The 27,633-nt window shown below is 38.1% G+C and overlaps 1 protein-coding gene across 2 annotated transcripts in view; it reads right to left on the bottom strand.

The window, feature by feature from the left end:
- PDK1 (pyruvate dehydrogenase kinase 1) overlaps positions 1-25,604 on the bottom strand; it is a 35,349-nt gene extending 9,745 nt beyond the window's left edge. Inside the window, exons 1-8 of one of the 2 annotated variants that reach the window (XM_037151280.2) lie at positions 25,304-25,604; positions 23,363-23,504; positions 19,597-19,668; positions 17,401-17,585; positions 16,810-16,905; positions 15,734-15,811; positions 14,183-14,259; positions 12,272-12,310 (exon numbers count right to left, since the gene is read on the bottom strand). In XM_037151280.2, the coding sequence (XP_037007175.1) occupies positions 12,272-12,310; positions 14,183-14,259; positions 15,734-15,811; positions 16,810-16,905; positions 17,401-17,585; positions 19,597-19,668; positions 23,363-23,504; positions 25,304-25,505 (891 nt within the window). In that variant the 5' untranslated portion in view covers positions 25,506-25,604. Of the gene's footprint in view, positions 1-12,271; positions 12,371-14,182; positions 14,260-15,733; positions 15,812-16,809; positions 16,906-17,400; positions 17,586-19,596; positions 19,669-23,362; positions 23,505-25,303 lie in introns of both variants that reach the window. The other variant, XM_037151279.2, reaches the window with a different exon arrangement.
- Positions 25,605-27,633: the final 2,029 nt, after the last annotated feature.

Genomic DNA, 27,633 nt, shown 5'->3' with positions numbered 1-27,633 from the left:
TTTTTTTCACAATTACTTCTATTACAGAAACAACAGTGTAATTTACATTTCAGGGAGGAAAAAGCAGAACCACTTCATTGTGTTTAGAACCCCATCTACCAGCCATTTCAGAGCAGACTCCCAGACAATGTTCTGGTGAGTGTGTAAAGTACACAGGGTTTTATACTGTGCTTATATCATTTTCCAACTCAACCCATACAGTAGACTGGATGTAATGATTTCTTTACAGATTGTCTTCATTTTGTTTTCCTTCACAATTAATACAGACTTACTTCCACAGCTGTTGTATATATACCTCCTAATCTAATCTACCACAGTCATCTTCCTTTGTTACAAGATCTAAATTGATTATACTATCTATATTATCACAGTTGTCATACACAAACAAATCTGCTTTAAACATGGGTGTATAGACATGCGTAGATATAAAAATAGTTCTGTGAACCAAAGGATTGCTGGTTCGATTCCCAGTCAGGGCACATGCCTGGGTTGCAGTCCAGTTCCCATTAGGGGATGCATTAGAGGCAACCATACATTGATATTTCTCTTCCTCTCTTCTTCCTTTCCCCTCTAAAGATAAATAAATAAAATCTTAAAAAAATAAAGCAGTTATTTTTTTAAAAATAATAATAAAAATAAAAATAGTTCTGAATGCTATGTATTAAGATGTCAATAGGCTAAATGGTTTCTGATTTTTACATACTCTTTAAAAATCTTTATAGTATGTTTATACAGTAAGTGCTCACCTAATGTCATCAATGGGGTTTTGAAACTGTGGTATAAGGAAGCCAATTTTACCACAGGCTAATTGATATAAATAAGAGATAAGTTTCTATGGCATCTATCAAGGTTATAACTAAACAATGTTAGATTAAGTAGTTATTTGAGGACCTATTGTCTATTCCTTACATAATTAAAACCACATAGCTATTTTAACTTATAAAATAAAAATCTGCTTTGAAATACCATTTGAAGACTTGCCTCTGATATATCTATTATTAGATAATTGCAGTATAAAAATATACAAGGACTTTATTAAGAACTTGTCTGTTGCATTATGCTTAAAATTGTTCTTGGCCATGAATTCAAAGCCCTGTGAAGAGATTTATTTTAGTAAGATGAATAAAATGGTCTGGGCATTTTCTGAGATCAATGTGTTAATTATTTATCCGTTAATGCTCTGCGCACATTTGCTGGTTACATGGTAAGAAATACGAGGGTTCCATAAATATTAACTAAGTAAACAGCATACTAAAATAGATATAAAAAGGTAGAATTCAATAAACATTTCCTGGTTTTCCTTAACCTTCCAGCACCCAGCAGTTATTAAATAAGAAGTGACTTCTAGCCAAAGGGAGTATGAGAAAAGCAGGAAGTGGAGCAGAAAGGACACAGGTGACTTTGATCGGTGTCTTTTTACTAGACAGTGAAAGGGGTAAACTAAGCCATAGGAATATAGTTAAAAACTGATAAAAGTAAATAAAGTAACCTCCTTTGCTTTGCAGCCAAAAACACAATAACCTGGAACCAGCATATTTTTTTAAGTGCTCAAAAGAGTTTCCAAGAGAGTTGTGAGAGATGATAGTATACCAGAGGATCTAAGTTCTTTGGGAAAAGGGAGGGAGGAAATAACTGGGGAGAAAGAGACGGATGTTTGGTCTGGACGTATTTAAGACCAGAAGAGTGGCACTCTGATGACAAATATACTGGGAAAGAGATGTGGAAAATTAAACAAAAAATCTCTGATTAAGATAAAGAAAAAAATCTAGACTCATGGGAACATAAGCCTATGCTAAGGAAAAGGAAAGACATGCAGTGAGGAGTAATGTCAACAGGAAGGCCGAGGAAGAAAAGTTTGCCAATCATTTTTAAAGTTTTCTATTCAGTGCATGAAATCACCACTTCTCAATGTCATCCAAGAGCTGCCACCTCTAACTTCCTATTGGCATAGCACGGGGCTCCCTGGGCCTAGCTCATGTGAATTTCAAGTCCAAGGGAAACCAACCACAGCAACTTGATGACAGCTCTGAAGGTAGGAAATTTACTAACCCTGACTCCCACCCAGAGCTCCTGAAGTCTCTTACTCAACATCTTTTTCAGTGTCAACCTTATAAAACCAACAGTCAATGAACCAAGATGTTTACATTTTAATTTTAAAGATATGTAACTATAACACATATTATTTACTGAATATAGATCAAACACAAAATTTGAGAGAGCAGCAAGAGTTCTAAGACAGACAAAAACAATTCTTTCACAGGATTTTCAGCACAGGGTAAAAAATGTCAATAATTTGAATAAACTAAAGGGATGGAGGAAAAATACCCATACCTTGATTCTTAAAGCCTAGGGTAAGTGATGGGGATGAAATCTCTATTGAAGAAAATTAAAGCAAGCATTTAACCGATAAAGAGATAACTAGAGTAAATGCAGTCATGTGACCTTGGATGTGAGGAGGCGGGAGGCAGAGCCTAATATACAGGTAGGGCTTTTATAAAGGGCTTCTAGAATAGTCTATTCAAGACCCTTATGAAAATTTTTAAAATATAATTCACATACCATAAATTCACCCATTTAAACTCATAGCTTTTAATATATTCATAGGTAGTACAACCATCAGTACAGGCAATTTTAGAATACTTTTATTACCTCAAAAAGAAATGCTGGGACACTTTACTGACTACACTCTTAAGCAACCACTAGTCTACGTCTTGCCCCTTGATAGTTGCCTCTTCTGGATATTTCATATGAATAGAATCATATGATACATGGCCTTTATAATTGGTTTGTTTCACTAGAATAATGTTTTCAATGGTGCAGGAACCATGTCCAATGCTTCATTCTTTTTATGGCCAACTAATATTCCATTAGATGGATATATATCACATTTAATTGATCCATTCATCAGCTGACAGATATTTGGGCTGTTTCCATGTGTTGGCTATGGTGAACAATGCTGCTATGAACAACCATGTGTAAGTTTTTGCTTAAATATCTGTTTTTAAACCTTCAGAGTATATACATACCTAGAAGTGAGAATCCTGGGCCATTATGAACCTTTCTTTATACCAAACAGACAGACTCCCTAAGCAAAGCCTGTCTGTCCACCAGCATAGAAGGAGTCTCCTGAGTGCCTAGGTGATCCTTGTGGTGATGGATGACCACGAGTAGCAGTGGAAAGCACCTGCAGACCAGTTACTAAAGCACAAGAAACAGAAGCAGGAAAAGCTATAAGAAAGGTCATGCTGCATATAACTGAAACTCCAAAGCAGAAGCCATATGGGACTTATTTTGAATCAAATAATAAACCTTAGTGAGCTAGCAGCTGACACATAACCAGCCAAAAAATAGGCACGCATTAGCATCTGGACTAGGGAAAAAGAGTGATGCATTCACATTACTTTTTCAGCAAACAGATGGTACAGTCATATTTATTTGTGCCTCACTCTTTTAAATGAACATCCAAGAGACATACACATAGAAAAGGAAACTCAGAGATACTAGTGCAGACAGCAGAGATAGATTAATTTTTGAAAAAAGGCTATCATTAATATTCTCAGAGTGATAAAAGATAAAACCAAAGTGGGATAGTATAAAAAAGAATAGTAAAAAAGACGTTTATAATAAGATAATGAAACTATGAAGTCAATAAAAGGGCTGGGAATTTAAAGTCAAGAAAATCTGACAGAGTAGAATAAAAAGTTAAGCAGGAGAAAAAAGATACAAAAAAAGGATCATTTCACGACTCCAACATCTCCCAATGTGACTACCAGAAAACAACACAGTGGGGTAGAAAGTATCAAGGAAACAGTAGAAATTCTAAATTCTACAGGGTCCAGTCCAATTAGTGAGGGAAGGCCCACAGCAAACCACATCATTATGAAATTTCAAAACAGAGCTGGAAAAAAGATTTTAAAGGCTCCAGCTGAACAAAACCTCTCAACTAAAATGAGTCACATACAAATGAATGAAAACTGAAATAAGTGTTAAGTCTTTCAAAAGGAATAGCAGGAATTATAGCAAAAATACTGGAGAAAGGAGTTCCAAAGTCTCTCCTCCATCGAAGCAACAGGAAATGGCAAAAGCTGTCAGAACCAACTTTGTTCAGCTCTGGAAATTAACCAAAGTCTTACAGCCATCCTGGGAGCAAGCTGTCAAGAAAAACAACAGTGAGATTTGTAGTGTTTCAACTTGCCTTATTCTCAGTCCCCAAATATAATATGCAATCAGAATGAAATCAGGAGCCTGACAGCCACTGCATTTTTTGACCCAATCCTGACCTCCCAAGGCAAAAAGTACTGCATGCACCTACACCCCATCATCAGAAACATTTGTCAAAAACAATTAGAAGGAGACTTCCAGCCAAGATAGAGGCATAGGTAGACACACTGTGCCTCCTTGCACAACTAAAAGGACAGCAAGAAATTTAAAAACAAAAAGCAACCAAAAAATTGAACTGTATGGAAGTCTGATGACCAAGGAGTTAAAGTAGACACATTCATACTGAACTGTAGGAGGGGCAGAGACAGGCAGCCAGGGTGGAGAGGACTTGCAACAAGGCAGCGACAAGAGGACTTGGCGGGCAAGGTGCAGCTGGCAGACCGGCTAGGCAGCAACTGGAGGATTGGGCGGTCCCACATTCGTGTGTAGATAAACCAAGAGGAACAAATGGGGAGCGAGACAGACCATGCAACCGAGGGCTCCAGCTTGGAGAAATAAAGCCTCAAAACCTCTGACTGAAAACACCTGTGAGGGTGGAGGTGGCAGCGGAAGAAAGTCCCAGCCTCACAGGAAAGTCCATTGGAGAGACCCACAGGGTCCTAGAACATACACAGACCCACACACCCGGGAATCAGCACCAGATATGATTGTGGGTAATGGGGGAAGTGACTGAAAACCTGCAGAGAGCAGAGCAAGCACCATTGTTCCCTCTTGTTCCCCTCCCCCACATATGGCATCACAACACAGTGACATGGATTGCCCCACCCTGGTGAACACCCCTTACTATGTAACAGGAGTGCCAAGAAAAAAAAATGGCCCAAATGAAAGAACAGATCAAAACTCCAGAAAAAATACAACTAAGCGACTAAGAGAGAGCCAACCTATCAGCTGCACAGTTCAAAACACTGGTAATCAGGATGCTCACAGAACTGACTGAGTTCAGTTGCAAAATGAAGGAACAAATGAAGGCTACCCAAAGTGAAATAAAGCAAAATATACAGGGAACCAACGGTGAGTGACAGGAAGGAAACCTGGACTCAAATCAATAGTTTGGAGCAGAAGGAAGAAAGAAACATTGAACCAGAACAGAATGAAGAAACAAGAATTCAAAAAAATGAGGAGAGGCTGAGGAACCTCCAGGACATCTTTAAATGTTCTAATATGCAAGTCATAGGGGTTCCAGAAGAAGAGGAAGAGCAACAAATTGAAAACTTATTTGAAAACATAATAAAGGAGAACTTCCCCAATCTGGCAAAGGAAAGAGACTTCCAGGAAGTCCAGGAAGCTCAGAGAGTCCCAAAGAAGTTGGACCCAAGGAAGCACACACAAGGCACATCATAATTACATTACCCACAATTAAAGAGAAGAGAATCTTAAAAGCAGCAAGAGAACAAGAGACAGTTTACCTACAAAGGAGTTCCCATTACACTATCAGCTGATTTTTCCAAAGAAACCTTGCAGGCAAAAAGGGGCTGGAAAGAAGTGTTCAAGGTCATGAAAGGCAAGGACCTACATCCAAGATTACTCTATCCAGCAAAGCTGTCATTTAGACTGGAAGGGCAGATAAAGTGCTTCCCAGATAAGGTCAAGTTCAAGGAGTTCATCATCACCAAGCCTTTATTATATGAAATGTTAAAGGGATTTATCTAACAAAAAGAAGATAAAAATATGAACAGTAAAATGACAACAAACTCACAGTTATTAACAACCAAACCTTAAAAAAAAAAACAAGCAAACAACTAGAACAGGAACAGAATCACAGAAATGGAGATTACATGGAGGGTTATTGGTGGGGGTGAGAGTGGGAGAGAGGGAGAAAAGGTGTAGGGAATAAGTAGCATAAATGGTAGGTAAAAGACAGAGGAGGTTAAGAATAGTATAGGAAATGGAGAAGCCAAAGAACTTATATGTATGACCCATGGACTTGAACTAAAGAGGGGGGATGTGGGTGGGAGAGGGTGTGCAGGATGGAGGGTAATAAAGGGGGGAAATGGGACAACTGTAATAGCATAATCAATAAAATATATTTTAAAAGAATTTAAAAAACAATTAGAGGGAACTGATTAATTTGAGGGCCACCTGTGGCAATATACAACAGTTAAGGCAAAAAATAAGCTAACCAAAAAGCTTAGTAAGTTAGGGAAGATGTCTATTGGGGCTTAGAAAAGCTCATAAATGTCTGGAGAATTCAGAAGGCCATCATCATTCCCAGGGCTATGCTCATATTCAGGAAAAACTGAAGGGGACCTAAGCTTTCACCTCTGACTGACCTTGAGGTTCTGTAAAGCAGACCCAAAGGTTAAGTAGGGTTAACATATTCAAAGTGCTAAAAGAAAAAGACCGACAACCAAGAAGTTTATATCCAGCAATATTATCCTTCAAAAATGAAGAAAAAATTAAGACATTCTCACATAAACAAAAGAGTTCATCATTGGTAGACCTGCCCTATCAAGAAATATTAAAGGAATCCTTCAGCCTGAAATGAAAGAATACTAAACAGTACATTGAATCCACATGAAGAAATAAAGACCACCAGGAAAAGTAACTATATAGTTAAATATAAAGGGCTGTATAAGTGTATTTTTTGTCTGTAAATTTTTTTCTTTTATCGTATTTAAAAGATAATTGCATAGATAATTATAAATTTGTATAGATGGACATACAATGTATAAAGATATATTTTTAAAAGATTTTATTTACTTATTGTTTTAGACAGAAAGGAAAGGAGGGAGAAGGAAAGGGAAAGAAACATCAATGTGTGAGAGGTACATCAATTGTTGCCTCTCACACACCCCTTACTGCGGACCTGGCCTGCAGTGCAGGCATGCCCTGACCAGAAATCAAACTGGCAGCCTTTTGGTTCACAGGCCAGCACTCAATCCACTGAGCCACACCAGCCAGGGCAAGATGTATGTTTTATGACACTACCAACACCAAAGATAGGGAGGGAAAGGGAAAGAACCTATATAAGAACAAAGTATGTACACAGGGTTGGGCAAAAGTAGGTTTATAGTTACAAGTGTGTGAAACAGTTTATTCTTGTATTATTATTTATTAATTATTGTATTATTTTCCATACAAACTGTAAACATATTCTCCCCCACCCTGTATACTATTGAAATGAAGTTCATATTCATCTGAATTAGATCTGTATAAATAAAGATGTTACTTGTAATCCTAGGACAAGAACTAAGCAAATAATTTAAAGAAATCAAAAAAACAAAAAGAAAATTAAAATGGTATATTAGAAAATATTTCAACAAAAGAGGCACTAGTAATGGAGAAATAAAGACTCAAAAGGGATATAAGATACCTAGACTACATATGACAAAATGGCAAATAAATCCTATACTAATAGTTATTATTAATAAAACTCCAGTTAAAAAGTGGACATCGTCAGGATGGATTAAAAAAAATCTATCTGTATGCTGTCTACACAAGACACACTTTAGATTCAAACACATAAACAGGTTGAAAATAAAGACTTGAAAAAAGATACACCATGAAAACAGAAAGCAAAAGACAGCTGGGATGGATACATCAATATCAGAGACAACAAAATTTGTCTCTAAGACAAAAATTGTTATTAGAGACAAAGATAAAAGATCAACACATCAAGGAGATACAAACTTATAAAGGTATATACATTTAATAGAACTCCAAAATACACAAAGCAAAAACTGACAAAACTGAAGGGAAAAATACTCAAAATAGTTGGAGATTTCAATGACCCACTTTCAATAATGCCTATGACAACTGGACAGAACAGGAACAACACTATAAACCAACAAGACCTAACAGCTATCTACAGAACACTTCATGTAACAAAATAGAATACACATTTTTCTCAAGTATACATGGAATATTCTCCAGGAGAGACCAAATGTTGGGCCACAAAACAAGTCTCAATAAATGTAAAAGGATTAAAATCACATAAACTATACTTCTGAAATCACAATGGCATGAAATTAGAAATTAATAACAGAACAAAATGTGGGAAACTACAAGTATATACAAATTAAACAACATACTCTTAAAAAACCAATGGGTCAAAGAAGAAATCACAAAGGAAATTAGAAAATACTTTGGGATGAATAAAAATGAAAACACAACATAAAAACTTAGAAGATATAGTGAAAGTAGTACTAACAGGGAAATTTTTAACTGTAAAATGTCTCAAATCAATAACCTAAATTTCTATCCAAAGAAACTAAAAATGGAGCAAATTAACTTCAAAGTAAGCAAAAGGAAGGAAATAAAGATTATAGTGAAAATGAAATAAAGAATTGAAAACAATGGAGAAAAATCATTAAAGCAAAAAGTTGGTTTCTTGAGAAGGTTAACAAAATTGACAACTTTTAGCTAGACTGATCCCCCCAAAAGGTAGAAAATTCAAATTAATAAAATCAGGAATGAAACAAGGGTCAGTACTACCAATCTTACAAAAATAAAAAAGATTATAAGGAAATACTATGAAAAATTGTATGCCACCAAATTAGATGACCTAGGTGAAATGGACATATTCTTAGACAAATTACAGAAATTACCTCAGTAAAAAATAGAAAATCTGAATAGACTTACGACAAATGAAGAGACAGAACTACTAATCAAAAGTCTTACAACTCAGGCGCAGATAATCTTACAACAACTCAAGCTTGGATTCCATTAAATATTTTAAAAAGAATCAACACCAATCCTTCCCAAACTTCTAAAATACAGAAACGGAGAGAACACTTCCCTTCTAGGGGAATGTGTTGGATGGCTAGTATCACCCTGATACCAAAGCCAAGCAGAGACATCACCAAGAAAATTGCAAACCAATAAACATCCCTTATGAATACCAGTGCAAAATCCTCAAAAAACAAACAACCCCCCCCTAAAAAGTAGACACCCCAAGAACTCAAGTTTGGTTCAACACACAAAAATCAATCAATACACCAAGTGATAGATAAAGAACAAAAAACATATGATTATCTCAACCTATACGGAACAAGCCATCTGACATAATCCAAATCCTTTGATGATAAAGACATCCAACAAGCTAGGAATAAGTGAAATTTCTCAATCTAACAAACAATATTTATGAAAAACCCACAGTTCACATCATACTTAATTGCGGAAGACTGAAAGCTTTTCCCAAATCAGAAAAAAGACAGGCTGTCTCCTGTCACTACTTCCCTTCAGCACGGTACTGGGAGTTCTAGCTGTACCAATGAAGCAAGGGAAAAATCCACACGGGAAAGGAAGAAGTAAAATTATCTCTATATGTAGATAACATGACCTTGTATATAGAAAATCCTAAGTAATCCACAAAAACTGTTAGAACTCATAAGGGAGCTCAGCAAGGTTGCCAAGATACAAGATCAGAACACAAAAATCAGTTATATCCCTATACACTGACAATGAACAATCCAACAATGAAAATTTAAAAAATTCCACTTACAGTCACCCCCAAAAGATTAGCATACTTAAGAAAAAAATTAATAAAAGAAGTACAAGATTTATACACTGAAAGTCATAGAATATTGTTGAAAGAAATTAAAGAAGACTAAATAAGTGAGAAGAACCTGTGTTCAGGAATTAGAAGACTCCATCGATCTACACATTGAACAGTCCCTGGTAAATAAAGCTGGATTTTTGTTGCAGAAACTGAGGTGCTAATATTAAAATTCTTATAAAAATACGGGGAACCAACAATAGCCACAACAATCTTGAAGTAGAAATAAAAAAGGTTGGAGGACTCACATTGGGCTATTTCCAAACTTACAACAGAGCTACAATAACCAAGACAAGTATAAGGAGAGACATATACACAGACTAATGGAATAGAATTGAGAAATCAGAAATAAATCTATACATTTATGAACAATTGATTTTTGACAAAAGTGACAAGAAAATTCAATGAAGAAAGAATAGCACTCTCAAAAATGGTACTAGGACCAGGATATCTATTTGCAAAAGAAAGAAATTAAGTTTCCTACCTCAAACCATTTATAAAAATTAACTCAGAAATGGATCAAAGACCTAAATGTAAGAACTAAAACTATAAAACTCTTAGGAAGAAACTCAGCTGTAAATTTTGGTGACAGATTAGGCAAATGGTTTCTGAGATATGACACGGAAAGCACAAGCAATAAAAAAATAGAAAAATTGGCATTTCTCAAAATGAAAAACCTTTTGTGTTTGAAAGGATACTATCAAGAAAGTGAAAAGCCACAGAACAGGAAATCTGCAAATCATATAGCTCACCATGGACTTGTGTTTACATTAGAAAATATATAGACAGAGTGAATTCTTGTAACTCAACAATAAAAAGACAAACCACTTAAAAACTGAGCAAAGGATCTTAATTGATACTTCTTTATACAAATGGACAATTGGCACATGAAAAGATGCTTGACATCATCAATCATTAGGGAAATGACAATGAAAACCACAATGAGATACCACTCACACCCATTAAAATGACTATCATCAAAGACTGACAATAACAAGTGTAGGCCACCACGTGGAAAAATGGGAACCTTCATACACTGTTGGTGGGAATGTAAAATGATACAATTACTTTGGAAAACAGTTTGGCAGTTCCTTAAAAGTTAAACATGGAGTTACCTAAAAGCAATTGAAGTCCTAGGTATAAAGTAATAGAATTGAAAACCCATGTTCACACACAGACTTCTACATGAGTGGCAGCTTTATTCATAACCACCAAAAAATGAAAACAACCCAATGTCCACCAACTTCATGAATGGATAAACAAAATGTGTTATAGCTACACAACAGAGTATTATTCATCCATGAAAATAATCCTATATTATGCTATACCATGCTACTAACTATACACGCTATATATATTGGATACATGCTATATAACATTATACTAAATGGAAGCAGTCAGTCACTGCACTTTTATGAAATGTGCTGAATAGGGAAATCCATACACAGAAAGTAGATCAGTGATTTCCAAGGACTGGGAAGATGGGAAAATGGGGAGTATTTGCTAAATGGGCATTGTGTTTTTCCTGGGAGTGATGAAAATGTTCTGAAATGTTCTGATATAATTGCACAACCTGTGAATATACTAAAACCCACTGAATTATACATTTGAAGAAAAGAGAAACAGTAGATGCCTTCAAAAATCCTCAAGATTATTATTTTCAACCTAGAACTCCGTGTATGAAGTTAACTATTGAGAAAATGGCTAGGTACAGGAGGGGAAGAACTTTCAGAGACCTAATTTCTCAGCTACCATAGTAATGGTAGCTGAGCTACCAAACAGAAAGCTAATATGTGATGTTTAATTTTTTTTAATTTCAGAAATAGCAATATCAAAATACTACATAAAAATAAAGCAATACATCAGAAGAAATAACTAAAAGACCATCTTGAGTAATGATTCACAAATGGCCGGGAACTGACATATTTGAGTTTTATACCTCCTGCATTTATTACTTTGAAACAAAATTTTAAATTATTATTTAAAAATGAGAAACATCACCATACTCTGAGAAACTGGGCTATCTGAACAATGTAATGGAAAAGGCCTGGCACTAGGTCAGCGGACCTGATTTTAAGTCTTGTATCATTTATTCACCGTGTAATCACAACCTGACCACTGTCGTAGTTTGTGATCTGCCAAACTGAGACAAAAATTACCTGTGCTCCGAACTAAAGAGTCATTCTGAGAAGCCAATGAAATAATTACAGTAAAAGTAGACTGAAAAGCATTATTTAAAAATGAAAAATTATGTACTATCTACATAACACTGCAAATACCCAAGTATTTTAGACTTTATGTATTAAAGTAGGTATCAAAGTGAATATTCATAATCCTACTAAATCCTCCAGGATTTACTTTAACTTGAATCATCTGAATCACCAGAACAGAAACAAGTTCAAGGAATAATTCCATAACCCACCAGATAAATGAAGGAATATGCTTATTAGCTACTAGGGAGATAAGATTTCTTTCTCCTAAGAAAAAGTGTATCTTTGTAGAAATTACGTGCATGCCTGTACATCAATTAAAAGAAAACAAAGAAGCATTTACCCTCACAGTCAAATCCTCATTGCCCAGTGTGATGTGGACCTGAATGGGCGGATAAACACCTTTGTCAGCATGGAATTCCATGGTCGCTCTCATTGCGTTCTGAAATATGTTATATTCCCATTAAAAACAAAACTTAAAAAAGACAGAGAAACTAATTATAATTTTCAACTATATACATACTACTTGAAATTTAAAATTTTTTAATTTGATGGAAATATGCCAAAGAATCATAATTCTTATAACCATATTTAAGGAATTACCTTTTAAAAAAAGTATCATCAGTTTTGGAGGACTTGTAAGATATCTTGATTTAAAGATTCCATCTAAATTCTGCGTATTTGCAAAACCAGAGGTCTCAACACTTTTAATAGCTTACGTTAAAGCAGAAGATTCTATCCAAATGCTTTTATAATTTAGTAGGTAACAGAAAAACCTTATTTATGAAAAGTTTCATCTCCATAAGAACCATTTTGTCATAAATTGCTCTATGGAAAAATGTTTTTCATATAGTATTAAAAGAAATGGTCCCATCATGATATAGAAGCTAATCCAATTTACCACTAGTTTGAAACCAAAGATACTGACATTGCAAAATTGTTCTGATCAGTCTCTAAAGGATACAGGGTACTTGTTGCTAACTCAATCATAAGCACTAAATGATGACATGTACAACTTAATTTAGTGCAACTTAAGCACTAAATGATAACATGACCTGTAGCACTGGACTAGAAATTGATAAGACTAGATAAAGTAAAAAGGGCAAAAGATAGGACTGAATTTGCACACCAGCCAGGACTGCGTATCCCTGAGGAGGAGATTCTATCCTCTCTACCAAAGGCCATTTAAAATTAGGTTCCATATGGAAGCCATTATTCTGACATTACATAAATTCTCACACATAATATGGTAGTATTTCTTTTATTAAGCATCCTGGGGAACAAGATCTTTATGTGACTGAAATTTCAAGGAAAACATTATTTTTAAACCTTTAAGTGCCAATCATTTGTTTAATTACTTTGAAAGATTTTTGGAAGGATTAGATATTTTTTTGCTGTGTTAGAACAAAAGAGCACTCTTGAACCCTTGCTGTTCTAAGACATCATTCTTTCTTTCTCTGTTTCAGTATGTGTTTCTCTCTCATAATCCGGCTGAAAGCCCCCCCCCTTCCAGTCTACCGCTGGCTGAGACATGGTAACCACAGCGAGAGAGAGACCACAGGTTGGATGACACGTGCCATTTTTAGCCACAGGGACCCGAACCATTTACCACCCACTTTCCTGTCTACCAGCAAGTGTTACTGAGGGAAAAAATATTCTCAACATTACTAGCATAAATTTTATTTAATTTTCAAAATTTGTTGTAAAGAACAAATATAACAGCAAAAGCCCTGTAAGTTAATATAAATTACTTTCTAAAAAAATTTTTTTAAGTATACAACAGTAGGACTCTAGTCCTTTAAGGGTGGAAGGTTAAGAGTCATTCTTCTAAATATTTTGTTTTGTAAAAATATAACTTTATTGAGCACCTATAATGTGCTGATTTTGTACTGGACATTTAGTATGTTATCCCCAATCTTCATAATAACCTGGATAGTATTATCCTTGTTTTCCAGAAGAGAAAACTGAGGCTCAAAAGGTTGAGTTACTTGGCAAAGGTCACACACATAATTAAGAGGCAGACCTGGAATTCGAACCCAGGTCTTTCTCACTCCCAAGTCTGAGCTCACCAGCACACTGAGGTGCCCATCAGTGCTGACAAAAGGCTGGTCTCCAGGAGCATGACGTGATGCCGAACATGAAATGACATCTTTTGATGAAACTGAGGAAGACCCGGTAGAGTATTTAACTTTCAGAGCAGATTCCTAAGCTCAGGAAAGGACTGATAAAGGTTATGTGATACTATTTTACAAACCTTGAAAAGTTCAAACACCATGTGATAGAGATGGGACGGTACATAAACCACTTGTATTGGCTGTCCTGGTGACTTTGCTACAGAGCAGAAGAGAAAAATATAAAGTACAGAGAGATGTGCTTCAAGCATTTTAAAGACTATACTGTGTAGTGATGAAAACATTTACTGTGGCGAACAGTATCATTTAGAGGAGAAGTGCCACGCCAGTTCTTCCCAGCATTAGTGTTTGCACCCATGCTCCCCTAGAGGAACACCTGACGGTGACAACATGCGTCCTTAGTGACAGTTTAACCAACCCATCATCCCATTCTTCTCTATGACAGTCAGTCTTTCCAAAGGGCACTCCACCTTAAGGCCAGAATTTTGCTCTCCAAAAAGTGCTACAGTCTATAAATTCTATGGTTCAACTCACATAAATACATTCTTTTTTTAAGCCATTTTTTAAAAAGGTTTCACCTAGGTGGAAGGTTTTCTGTTTTATTTCAGGCATTTCCATGGATTTAGATCTGAAGAAAAAAATTAAGCTAGTATCAGTTTATCAAGAGATGCTAATTTTACATTCAACCACTTAATAGATGCCCAGGTGGGCCTGGGGGGCAGACAGTGTGTAAAATAGAACCTTCAGTAAAGCAAAGGAGTAAGCCCCACCGTACCCTGGAATTCTAATGCAGCCAACAAACTGGATTCTTTTCTGAATAAAACCTTTCTCGGAAACATGGGTAGAACTTCTACAAACTACCCACATAGTTTGGGTTCCCAAACTACCACTGCACACTGTGATTCTTATTTACTGAATGGTACCATTATGGACCAAATGCATTAATACTTCTTTAGGAAAACATCAATCAATTCTATTTTCAATTGGATACCTTCTTCCACTGCTATCCAGAATACAACTTAGTAAAAGCCTGTTTAACTGTCTTCTTCTTAAAGGGTCATGTTAACTTAGGAAATGTCCTTCCCTCTTCTAAATCACCCCACCTCTAGGAGAAACAGTGAGACTCATCAACCTCCTTCCAAGGCACCTCAACCTTTTTTTATCCAAATGGCACTAAGTCAAAAAAAAAGGCCATCAGAAATAAAAAGGTTCTCAAATAAATGAGTGTCTTTCTTTCCTCTTCTACACTTCTAGTCTTTCTACTTCTTCAACAGTAAAAAATGATTTATAATTCAGGGAGTAAAAATCTTCAAGGGTAAACCTTGCATTACTGCAGTGTATATGAAAGTCCAATGTAATTTTCTTGACATCACTTTTTTCTATTTTTTTCTAACCAGAAAACCAAAGATAAGCAAAGAATCATTATTATCATCAACATTATCAACTCTTAAAAATTTTAAACAGGGGAGAGAAAAACAAATTATCTTTCAGAAAGAATCCAACTACATTAACTACGCATATACACAAATATTTTTTAACATGACTGCTTTCCCTCGGCTTTCACAGCCAATGAAGAAGTCCTTTTATATCACAACAAATCTAAATTATTCTTATCATTCCTTCTTACGTAACTGTAATATTGAGCATTGAGGAGAAGACAACATCAGGCTTACCATTCAGTTCTTCAAGCTGTAGTTCAGGAGAGTTAATATAATACAAATCACAAAGACGCCTAGCATTTTCATAGCCATCTAGTGGAAATCAATACAAAGAAACAAAAATCATTAAATAAATTTACATCTGTTTCATGCATTATGATAGCAAGAATATTGACAAATGAAATTTTAAAGTTTTCTGTAGAAGAAAACATACTTTTAAAAACCTTAGTTTGGGGAAGATCTTTTTAAATATGACATGACAAAGCCTAATAGCCAAAAAGGAAAAATGACAGATAGAATACAAAAAAACAAACAAACCCATAAACAAAGTAAAGAGAAACAGCAGACTGAGGAAATTATTTGCAATACATATAATAAACATTTACAGTTTGTGAGGGTTTAAGAAGTAGACCCTCTCATTCATTGTTTCATACCTTATGGGGGCTATCAAAATTTTAAATGCACTTTAACTGTTTTTAATTCCTTTTGAAAATACTAGCAAAAGTCAGCACTATCTAAAAATGTTCACTGCAGCATTGTTGGCAATAGGAGAGAAATGGAAATAAACTATATGTGCACCAAAAGGAGGGTGGACTGATATCTGATACATCTATACGGCCATTCAAAAACCTAGGGAACAGCCACATGTACTGAAGATGATATAATGTCTGTAAACTTGTAGAAAAACATACATAGAGAACCCCATTTTCCAAAAACAACAATGTAAGACGAACATTCATATACATGTACGAGTTTATGTGGTATAAACAGAAAAAAGGATGGAAAGATGCACACCAAACTATTATGAACTATGGGTCCTACAATAGAGAATTAGAAAGGGGGAAGGGAGCTTAAAATTTTTGAAGCGAAACAGATACCTTGATGGTATCGCTCTACTTTGCCTAACAAAGCATTGTGTCAAGACATACTCACCCTATGCATAAGGTTCAATTAACAGTGTAAAGTTATTTACAAACCCAAACTCCTAACATTTTTATCTCGTGATATAAATAGTTGTTTTAACAGCAAGAACTAACACTCAGCAGTTTTGATTCCTGCATGCTTTCTGAAAGGAAAAATGTAGTATTTACCTTGAATAACTTCAACTACATTGCAGTTTGGGTTTATGCTTCCAATGTGTTTTCGATGAGAAGGGCTTCCTTTGTCTTTCCCACCAAACAGTAAAGCTATCAAGAAATAAAATATCAAAGACAAAAAAAAAGGCTAAAATATCCAATGCCCTTTTCCAGAGCTGAAAACTGTTTCTTCAAATGGTACCAAACAACAGAACATTCTTCTTAAACATAAACACAGTATTTTACATTAAAAAAAAACAATACCGCCCTGGCTGGCGTAGCTCAGTGGATTAAGCGCAGACCTGCAAACCAAAGGTTGGCGGTTCGATTCCCAGTCAGGGCACATGCCTGGGTTGCAGGCCAATTCCCAGCAGAGGACGCACAAGAGGCAACCAAACATTGATGTTTCTCTCTCTTTCTCCTTCCCTTCCCCTCTAAAGATTAATTTTAAAAAATACCTATTTTGTATGGGAATGTATTTACTTTTCTTAATATGCAAAAAAAAGTAAAATTGAACATTCTTGTTAAAGGAAAGTTTGCTAAATAAATTTTAAATATACCAACACACATTATTTAGCTTCTTTTCTTGTCTTTCCAGACACTTACAGTGCTGATTGAGTAACATTCGAATTGAAATCCGGCTCATGAAAAAGCGATCCAAAAAGTACTGAACATTCTGGCTGGTGACAGGATCCACCCCGAAGCTCTCCTTGTATTCGATCACACCCTGGGCCATCGTGGGAATAACGTCATTGTGACGGTTCCTGATCCGTATTACAGTATCTGTAAAGCTAAGCAAACCTGTCTCTCAAAACAGATATTGTGACAAGTCAATTTAGTACTAAAGTCTGAGTTTAACCAACTAAACCAGGCAAGAAATCCCTAATTCAGCAAAAGGAGCCTCAGTGCGCATTTTCCTACACTTATGTAAATATATTTCAGATCATAAAATACACTGAATCTATGAACGTGTAAGGACTTCCAAAATAAAGCTTTTGACATTTAATTACATTCTTGAAAGTCTTCAAAGCAAGGCTGAACCACAGCATAATCCTAAAACTGTTACGGTCTTCTTTAACCATTACCAACTAAGACCATCTGAGCGCTCACTATGAGGGAGGTGTCCAGGGCGGTCAGTGTAAGAGAACACAGAGCACTTGCTTCTCGGGAACACATGCTCTGTAAGGAATGAAGGTGAATGAGCCAACACAGCCTGTCTGCTCTGGAACTATTCCCTAGGGTTCAAAGAGAGAAAGGACCACTTAGAACAGAAAAGTAGTCAAGAATTCTAATTTCGCTCATCCCGTGAGTTTAAAAATGGGAGAAAAAAGTCAATTATTGTGTGAAAAGAAAAATTTTCAAGTCATCTGGCCTTCTCATTTCTGTCATTTAGATTAGAAGACATTGTTGCATGGGTAAAGAACTAAGTAAAGGAGAAAAGAAGTTTTAATTATGAAGCAACAAAATCCATTTTGTGACATGTTCATCAGAATTTACACTTTCGAATGAGTGGCTTTCCCATTCAAAGTCATCATCTTGAGTACTGTTAACTTATTCCAATGATGCTCTCACTGCTCAAAACATTTTTGAAATTCCTAGTTTGTAATTAGCTTCAAAACCAAGTTGTTAATCCAAAATACAAACAATAAAACTTCTCGAAAACAGCAAACATATCATCATTTCTAGTCACCCCTTTTATTAGTTTATTTTACCTCTCTTTTTTACAAAACACAAAACAGTATTATTCTGCTTGACTGCTCTGAATGACAGTTTCCAGAAGGTTCCATAGCATAATCCATATAACATAATGTTTACTTTCGAGACTACTGTTGTCCAAATCCTGGTCCCACCCTTTGCCAGCTCTATGACCTTTATGCTACCTTAAGGTACTTAACCTCTCTGTGCAGACAGATAGCATTATCTCAATTTAATTATTTTAATGACCAAATGGCATCATTCATGTAAAATGTGCTGCTCACATAGGCACAGAGTAAATCTGGATGCTATTTTCAGACCAAAACCATGTCTACAAAGTGAAGTGTTGCTCCTGCCTCTAAAGACAGTCAAAATATGTATTAAACAACAAAGAGGTGGTCTCCAACTTTTGAGCAACATTCACTGGAATAATTGGGTAACTGCCTGAGGGAACTGCTTGGGCGTATCAGCTCTGGTATGTTGGTTATTAAAGTGGCCATATTACTTACATCATCTTCCAGACCACAGGTCATAAATGAGATACCCATCGCCATGTTTTTGTAGGCCTGGAGTTATTTAAAAATTTTAATTGCCAGTTGATCCAATTTGAAATTAGAAGATTTTACACTAAAAATGTAGACTTGTGACTTTTCTTTACACACAAAAAAAACACAGATGACCTGGGCAGCATGTTGGTATGGCAATAATTAGCTGCAGCTGAGGTGGCGGCCTTTTGACGTGCATGCCCTGCAGGCCGAGTCCTCAAGTTGTATCCAAGTGGCATTACGGCCACAGCTAGACATCTGTTGATCATCACACTTGAGCTGTGTGATGATTCAGTCTTTTCTTCCAGTTGGAGTTCAGAAGAACATGAAGCATTTTTCATTCCCAGAACAATTTACCGATTTATGTTAATTGCCTTGCCTGTGTGGGCTACTTTAGAGAAATACACTACCACATGTTCTACAGTAGTGGGAAACTAAAAATGAATCAATTTCCCTAATGTGATCCAATAGCAGGTTTAAGCTCAATACATTTATATTTTCATATGATGTTTAAAGGGTACAAAAATTATGTTCAGAATAAAGGTCAAAATAGTATACTTACTCATAAATAGTTTTAGCATCTTCGGCACTTTTGTCCTTAAAATCAAGAAGCTCCTGAAGACTCTGGATATACCTAAAGTACAAATGAATAGGGTACATTTGGTTTTTTTATATTTTGAGAGTTCAATATTGTAAAAATGCTTAAGAGGTATTTTTAACATTTTGTAATTTTTAATTTAGAATAGCACTATAAATTAAATTATGGTTAAAGTAGAATTGTTTTAATCCTCACCCAAGGATATGATTTTATTTATTCTAGAGAAAGAGGGAGAAAGTAAGGGAGGGCGGAACTCAATATGATCAGTTGTCTCCTGTATGTGCACCGACCACCTAGGTACGTGACCTGATCAGGAATCAAACCTGCAAGCTTTTCGTGTATGGGACGATGCTCCAACCAACTGAGCCACCTAGATAGGATGAAGTAGGATTTTTATACCAAATCACATTATAGCAAAGTTCCTGGCACAAACTAGTAGAAAGTGCAAGTTTTCTCCTAAAAACACAGGTTAAATTTGATTGAAGGATTGTGAGGTTTCCTGCCCCTTTTACGTTTTAAACTTCTATACTCTAAAAGAGCTCTTAAATTCTTTAAATTTACCACTACACATTATCGCATAAATAATTATTGTCATGGGAACTGTATCTGTCACCAATAACTATGTGGTCATGAGCAAATGACTTAACTTGTCTTAGTCTCAGTAAAATGTAGAGCCCAGCTGACCTTGGCCTAGGAGTCTAACTTAAATGTCTCTACTTTAAACCTTAATTTTAGATGTTTACGTCCAATCAACAAATATTTGTTGAAAGCCTACAATCTACACCACATAGTTCTTTTAAACAAGACTGAAGAAAAACACAAAAGTCATGAAAATGTACTTTTCAAGGTTGCAAATCACCTGTCAGGAAGGAGGAAAATAAAGAAGGCCAAATGACTTTCTCAAGGTCATGCCACCGAGCACAATGGCAGTGCAGAGTGAGAGCTAAAAACACTTCACTACCATTCAATGACCTTCAAGAGCGTAAGGTCTGGCTCTGACCAGGTGCCGGGTGGCTCAGTGGGTTGGAGCATCATCCCATAAACCAAAAGGTTATGGGTTCCATCCTGGTCAGGGCACATACCTAGGTTGCCAGTTCAATTCCTGGGTCAGGGTGCACATGAGAGGCAATAGATAGATGTTTCTTTCTCCCTCCCTGTCCCCACTTTCTCTCTCCCTAAAATCAATAAATAAATCCTCAGATGAGGATTTAAAAAAAAGATAAAGGGTCGGCAGGCGTCTGGGGCAATGAAAGTGCTTTTAAAAAATCTGTAAATCGGTATGTTGGTTTGGAAAGCTGGTGCTGACAAGCAATTTGCCTCTCTACATTCCAAAGTCAAATGATTCTGATACCTACTGTTTTGCTTTAACCATTAACTATCTCTTCACTGGCAAGAAAAACTGCTCTTTTTTCAAGAGGATTTGAATACTTAGCATATGTTACACACAGATCAGGTTTTTAAATGTAGCATATGCTATTTTTAATGAATTTTAAAAAAGAAATAAGCTTCCAGAGAAAATTCTGTTCTCCTTTATACTCCATCACAGTTCCTAAACAAATGTCTCTTCCTTAAATGTTTGTAATTGCTCCACATTTGGACTGCATGGCATCTATCATCATATACAGTTGGCCCTTGAACAACTAGGGAATTAGGCCACATCTAGACATCTGGTGACTCCTGACCCTTGCACTCCAGTCACAAAGTCACATGTAACTTTTGACAGTCCAAAAAGTTAACTACTAATAACCTACTGTTGACCAGAAGCCTACCAATAACACAGTCAACAAATATTCTGTAGGTTATATGTATTATATACTGTATTCTTATAATAAAGTAAGCTAGAGAAAAAATGTTTTCAAGAAAAGCATAAGGAAAATACATTAACTGTATTTATTGAAAAACATCTGCATGCAAGTGGGCCCACACAGTTCAAACCCATGTTGTTCAAGGGTCAACAGTATATAGCAGTCGTACTTCTCTCACTTATTATTTAAAATTGATGTTAGGCCCTGGCTGGTGTGGCTCAGTGGATTGAGCACAGGCCTGCGAACCAAAGGATCCCCAGTTTGGGGCGCACAAGAAGCAACCACACATTGATGTTTCTCTCCCTCTTTCTCCTTCCCTTCCCCTCTCTCTAAAAATAAATAAATAAAATATTTTTAAAAATTGATGTTAGATCAGCTTCTTGTACAAACTATAATGCCTACAAAAGGAAAGCAAGGATTTCTATGAATCATGATTGGGAAATGTCTTGCAGCCAATTTTTTCCCATTAACACCGAACTCTGTGGTCCTGATACATCCCGATATGCCAAGGTTGTGGGTTTGATCCCTGGTCAGGGCACATACAAGAATCAACCAATGAATGCATCAATAAGTGGACAAAAATCAAAGTCTATCTGTCTCTCCTCTCCTCCTCTCCTTCTTTCTCTCCCCGACCCTCTTCCCCTACCCCCTCCTCTCTCTTTAAAATCAAGTAATCAGCCCTACCCGGTGTGCCTCAGTGCATTATACACTGGCCTTCGAAACAAAGGGGTTGCTGGTTGTAATTCCCAGTCAGGGCACATGCCCTGGTTGCGGGCCAGGTCCCCAGTTGGGAGTGTGTGAGAAGCAACTGACTGATGTTTCTCTCCCTCTCTCTCTCCTTCCCTTCCCCTCTCTCTAAAAATAAAAAAAAAATCTTTAAAATAAATAAATAAAATCAGGCAATCAATCAATAAAAAAACAACTCTGGCATGACTATTTTTTTTGAAATGTATAGTGATTAAGAGAATAAAACTATTAAATTAATAACAAGAATGCCTGTATTTAAGTGGCCACATGTGCTGTACACCCCTTCATAACTCTATTATTTTTTAGAAGAGAGATCACAGGGGTTTTTTGTGTGTGGTTTGTAAAGGCTTTTTTAAAATTCATTCTTTTTAAAATTTTCTTTATTTATCTTTAGAAGGGAAGGAGAGAAGGAGAGAAATATCAGTGTATGGTTGCTTCTGGTGCACCCCCTGCTGGGAACTGGCCCCTGCTGGGAACTGGCCTGCAACCCAGGCATGTGCCCTGACTGGGAATCGAACCCCGAGCTCTTGTTTCGCAGGTCCGTGCTCAATCCACTGAGCTACACCAGCCAGGGAACAGTTTCTACATTATTCCACTAACTTCTAACTGTTTTAAAATGATAAAGACTTTACCTTTTGTGACTTATAAAGATACACTTCAATAAAATTAATTTAGTTTATAAAAATACGCACCCTTTAATACATTCCACCTTTCTAGCTGCAGCACGGCACAGCAGAAACAGAAACTCTGGGTTTGAACCCTAGCTCTTATCTTGGTGCTACTGGCTTAAGCAAAAAATTTACCTGCTAAAGCCTGTTTCCTCATCTGTAAAATGAAGATAACAATGTCTACTGAGCAGGGGTGTGGAAAGGATTAAAGATACTGTATGTAAACCCCTCACTTCAACAATGGTAGTTATTATTACTGTAACATCCCTGCAGGCTTAATAACATAAATCTTAAACTTAGCGTCTGCATTTCTGTGCAGTTAATTGTTTTTCTCAAAACCAAGGAATGGTAGAATCTAGGATTCAAAGGATAAGCCCAGATGCGCCCCCAAAAAGGAGGACTGGAACACTGCTGCTTATTTTAATATTCTACTAAAGACTAAAAAAGGATTTGCTTTAGCCTGGTGTTTAGTCCCCAGCTCCATTAAAACTGCAAACATGGGAATCTTACCAGCTTTGTACCAATTGAACTGATGGCGTCCTGAGAAGATTATCTGGAAGAAGACTTATTTCTTTCATTATATTTGCCAATCTAACAGGCAACTCTTGCCGCAGAAACATAAATGAGGTCTTTTCACAAGCATTCACGGATCCTGAAACCAGACACGGTGGGAACAGCAGTAAGTGGAAACCAGAAGGCAGGAGAAGCCAAGAAGCAGGGAGAAACACAGGGGAAGTTATTTTGCCAGAAACTTCAGAGGGGCAGCATCACCATAATTACAGGGTAAGTAAAGAAGAGAAGGCGAGATGATAACCCAGTCTCTAGGGCATCCCAAATAACCTTCCGATTCCTGACATTACAAGCACTTTGTAGAGCAATGAAGACACTTTCCTGTCTCCATTACTTTCACCCTCACTGTGATCTCCTGTCTTAGAACTTAGGCAACCTGAGCAAGTCTGGGCAAAATGAGGAGTTTGATCAACAGCACTTGCAAAGCCTACCCCCTATAAACTTGCTGCCATCATTTAGAACCTGTTTCCTAAATCCAGGTTTATAAGAAGTGAATACCTGTCTAAAACACAGAAATATTGTCATGTGCATGAGACCCACTATATAAATTCCCATAACCAAAGAGTAATGTACAGACGGGCTTTCAGGAAACAAAAAGCAAAAAAATACCAATGCCCTCAGCGACCTTCTTCCGGTGCCTCCCCCAGCAAGCCCCATTCAACTGTTTAATTCCTGGAAAGCAGCCTGCTCATTACTCCCCTCCTGCATCAGGATGCTAAGCAGAATACCTGCAGAACCCTCTGCAAGCATTCTGGCAAGCAGGCCCATTTAAAGTTAATTTTCCATAAAAAAATTAGATTACTGCAGCAATTCATTTAAAACTCACTAATTTAATCTTACTGTTTCAGCAAAGACAACCTTAGCAAAAATTAAATTGCAACAGCAGGAATTACAGGATTAAAGGAAAACATTTGAAGGTGAATGGCGTACTTGTGAACAAGACCACATTCGCCCCTTAAGCACACTAGAGTCATTTCAAAGTAAAAACAAAAACCAAGGGCATGAGCCCAAAAAAAACAAAAACCCTGCCACTGTAAACCACAATTTTAAGATAAAGCTGCCAGCCATGCCAACATCTCTCAAGCCCACTGGTGATCTGTCAGTGACCTAACAGCACTCACAACGCATCAGACAGCTTTTTCTACTTAAACTTTATGACTACATTAGAGTGTATTAGAGTTTTCCCTTTTCCCCCCTCAATGCCCCCACATGAGAAGTCAAAGTTAAAAGCCTAACTTTGAAATTCTTCTGTAATTTGTTACATCCCTTCTAGAAGGCTAGCACCCATCAGAGAAGGAGGAAAGTGGATAGCCGCCTCTGCGAGTGTGAAATGCGGTAAACCCCAGCGTCCTGTACTCATGCACTTTACACGTGCTCAAGACTTATTTTGCTGATGATGAAATGAACGTGCTATTGGTGGAAACAGTCAAGCCAGTAACAAGAAAAACATTCCATGAAACACTGGGCCAGTTATAACCTGCCTCCCCGATCGTCGTGCCAAGTTGATGCAATCATCACACAAAACTGGGCATTTATCATCTGTCTGCAGAAACGGCGCACGACTCCGGGAGGTGTCCCCGCACAGCCTCTCCAGGAACAGGGGTCTTCTGGAGGGGCCTGGCCACCGGGGTAGACGCTCGCACGTGCTCTGCTAGGCGGATGGTCGTTCCCCACGCGGCCCCACAGGTTTTTCAACAACACAGTAAAAAGGCACACGCCCCCAGTTATGCACCTGAGCGTCGGGATCTGCCCTCGAGGGAGGAAGGAAACACCGAAGGCCCAGGGGTGGGCGGCGGGTGGGAGAGGCGGACGTTGAGGGGGAGGCGGGCGCAGAGGCGACCGAGGCCGCGCACAAAGGCCCTAGGCCCAGGCCGCACTCACCGAAGTCGAGGAACTGCTTCATGGAGAGCGGCGACGGCGAGAAGCGCGCATAGAAGTCCACCTGGCCCGGAACGCCGCCTTCCGTCGCCACGCCGGAGCCCGAGTCCGAGGTGAGGCTGCGGCTGGCGCCCGGGCGGGCGGAGCGCGGCCCCGGGCCGGGGCCGGCCGAGGCGGCTCGGCACAGCAGCCGCGCCAGCCTCATGCCGAGCGAGCTCAGCCAGAGGAGCCGGAGCCCGGCCCGCCAGGTGGCCGCTTCTCCGCGGAGCTGTACGTGAGGGACGTGGCGATCGTGGGGGCGGGGAATCTGTCAGCGACGGTCACCACACCACCGCGGCTGCCGCCCCCTTCGCCGGGGCCCGCCCCCCAGCGCGGTTGGGCGGGATCCGGAGAGGGACGCGGGGAGGCGGGGAGCGCGCGGGCCGCCGCGAAGCCTGAGTACGGCTGGGTCGGCGCTGGTCGGGCGGCTGGGAGCCGCCGTGTACGCGGGACCGCCAAGCCGCGGGGCTGCCTGCCTGGATCGGAGCGGGTCCCAACCCCCTGCCGAGAAGCCTGCGAGGGCCGGTGCCGCTAAGTCGCACTGGCGGGGAGGGGCACCACCCCCCCCCCCAGCCCTTTTGGGACAAATCCCACTTTTCTGCTTCCTCTGGCTCTGCCAGAAGGCTCAGGGACAGGCCCGCGCTCCACTTCCAAACGCCGCGGGTCTTGCTGCGTGTACGTTCCAGAAACTCCTCTGTACGTAAGCCCCACATTTACAGGTGAGAGTGTTTAACCCAGAGTGTTTAAGGAGACGACCCTTGCGAAGCAGTGGTACATGAATACGAATGGTGAGCACTGGGGAGTACGGCCGTAAATAGTATCAGGGACAACAGTCCCAAGAGATCTTTGGCAGGCGACTTGAAGCGTTATCTGCAGGCATTCTTGGCATAATCAGCAATGTATTTAAAGGATCCGTGCACTCCGACTGCCCATCTCTGTAACTGTCATTCTACGGTCAGAGTTCGGTTGCTCCACCCTTTCCAGATTTCTAAATACTGAATATAAGACTAGACAATTTCTAATATTGGTTTAATTGTATAGACAACTTCAAAGAATATAGTGTACAGTGAAAAATACTGCTGTCCCTTCTCTCCACTGCCACTTCCCCATATATTTCCCCCCAGTGCTTTATAGTATATCTTAGATGCCAGAAAATTACTTTTCCATGAGTGTGAAGTTTATATATATAATTTTTAAAACCTGAAAATAAAAAGCCAAAGTAAGAGGCAACACACATTTATTTGAGATCACAAAAAATAAATATCCTGGAAGCACTGGTTTGGGCAAAAACCCAGATAGCATTCTGATTATGGGGTAAAGGCAAGGGGTTTTTATGAGAAGAAGAGGAAGTATATGAATAGAAAGAATTTCTACTACTAAGCTAAGTTATTTTTTAGCTGTATATGGCTGTTTACTGATTCTAAAGAATGTCTTTCATTATCAGTCCTTGTACTCGGGAAGCCTGCTCTCCTGTTAGTTTTACAAGCAGTTGTTTGGAAAATAGTGCTGCTCTGGCCCAGTTTAAAGGTTATTGGTGGGGGCGGGCAGAGGGGGAAAAATTGGGATAACTGTAACAGCATAAACAGGAAGGAAGGAAAGAAGGAAGGAAGGCTGTTTTGCCCAGTTCAAACATCCCAAAGGTTCAAGGAGTAAGACAAACAATGCAGTTGCTCTGGAATGGCTGCCATGACATAAATATATAGTATATATTTGTGGTATACCATGACAATTCATTTCTCCATAGTGGTCATATCTTGGGTTCTGTAAAAATAGAGTGAGATGAGAGTCTCTTCTTAGGGTGTATTAGTCCCACACGTTTAGCTTCAAGAACATTGACCACCTAGAAACAAGGGTAGGTGGTTGGGGGGATGGGGTGGTAGCAGAACTAACACATTCTCTGAAACTGGTGCCTCTAATCATCTGTTAACATGGTGGTTGTAAAGACTTTGATATAAATGCTTTACAGGAAGCAGTAGGAACATAAGATCATGATATGCAGAGAAAGTAATCAAAGGGGAAGCAGTATCTCATTTATGTTTGCTGCCCCACAAACCATACTCTGTACCTTCCCAACCTAGCCAGCCTTCATCCATTCTAGGAATATTTGTTGAATGCCTACTAATGTACTAGTTACTAGTAATGTTCTACATGATTGGGAATAAAGCCACATTCAGTTCAGATAGGATCCCTTTCAGATATGCCTGCTCTTACAAAGAATATACTGTAGTTTCTAACATTGTAGAATTTTATGCCATATCTTTGAATATTAAGAGCCTGCTCTGTGAAAGCATAAT

Source organism: Artibeus jamaicensis, unplaced genomic scaffold (assembly GCF_021234435.1).
Source record: "Artibeus jamaicensis isolate MK-2021 breed Jamaican fruit bat unplaced genomic scaffold, CSHL_Jam_final contig_391, whole genome shotgun sequence".
Taxonomy (NCBI): Eukaryota; Metazoa; Chordata; class Mammalia; order Chiroptera; family Phyllostomidae; genus Artibeus; species Artibeus jamaicensis.
Note: the sequence above shows the minus strand (reverse complement) of the source record. Positions and strands in the feature narration are given on the sequence as shown.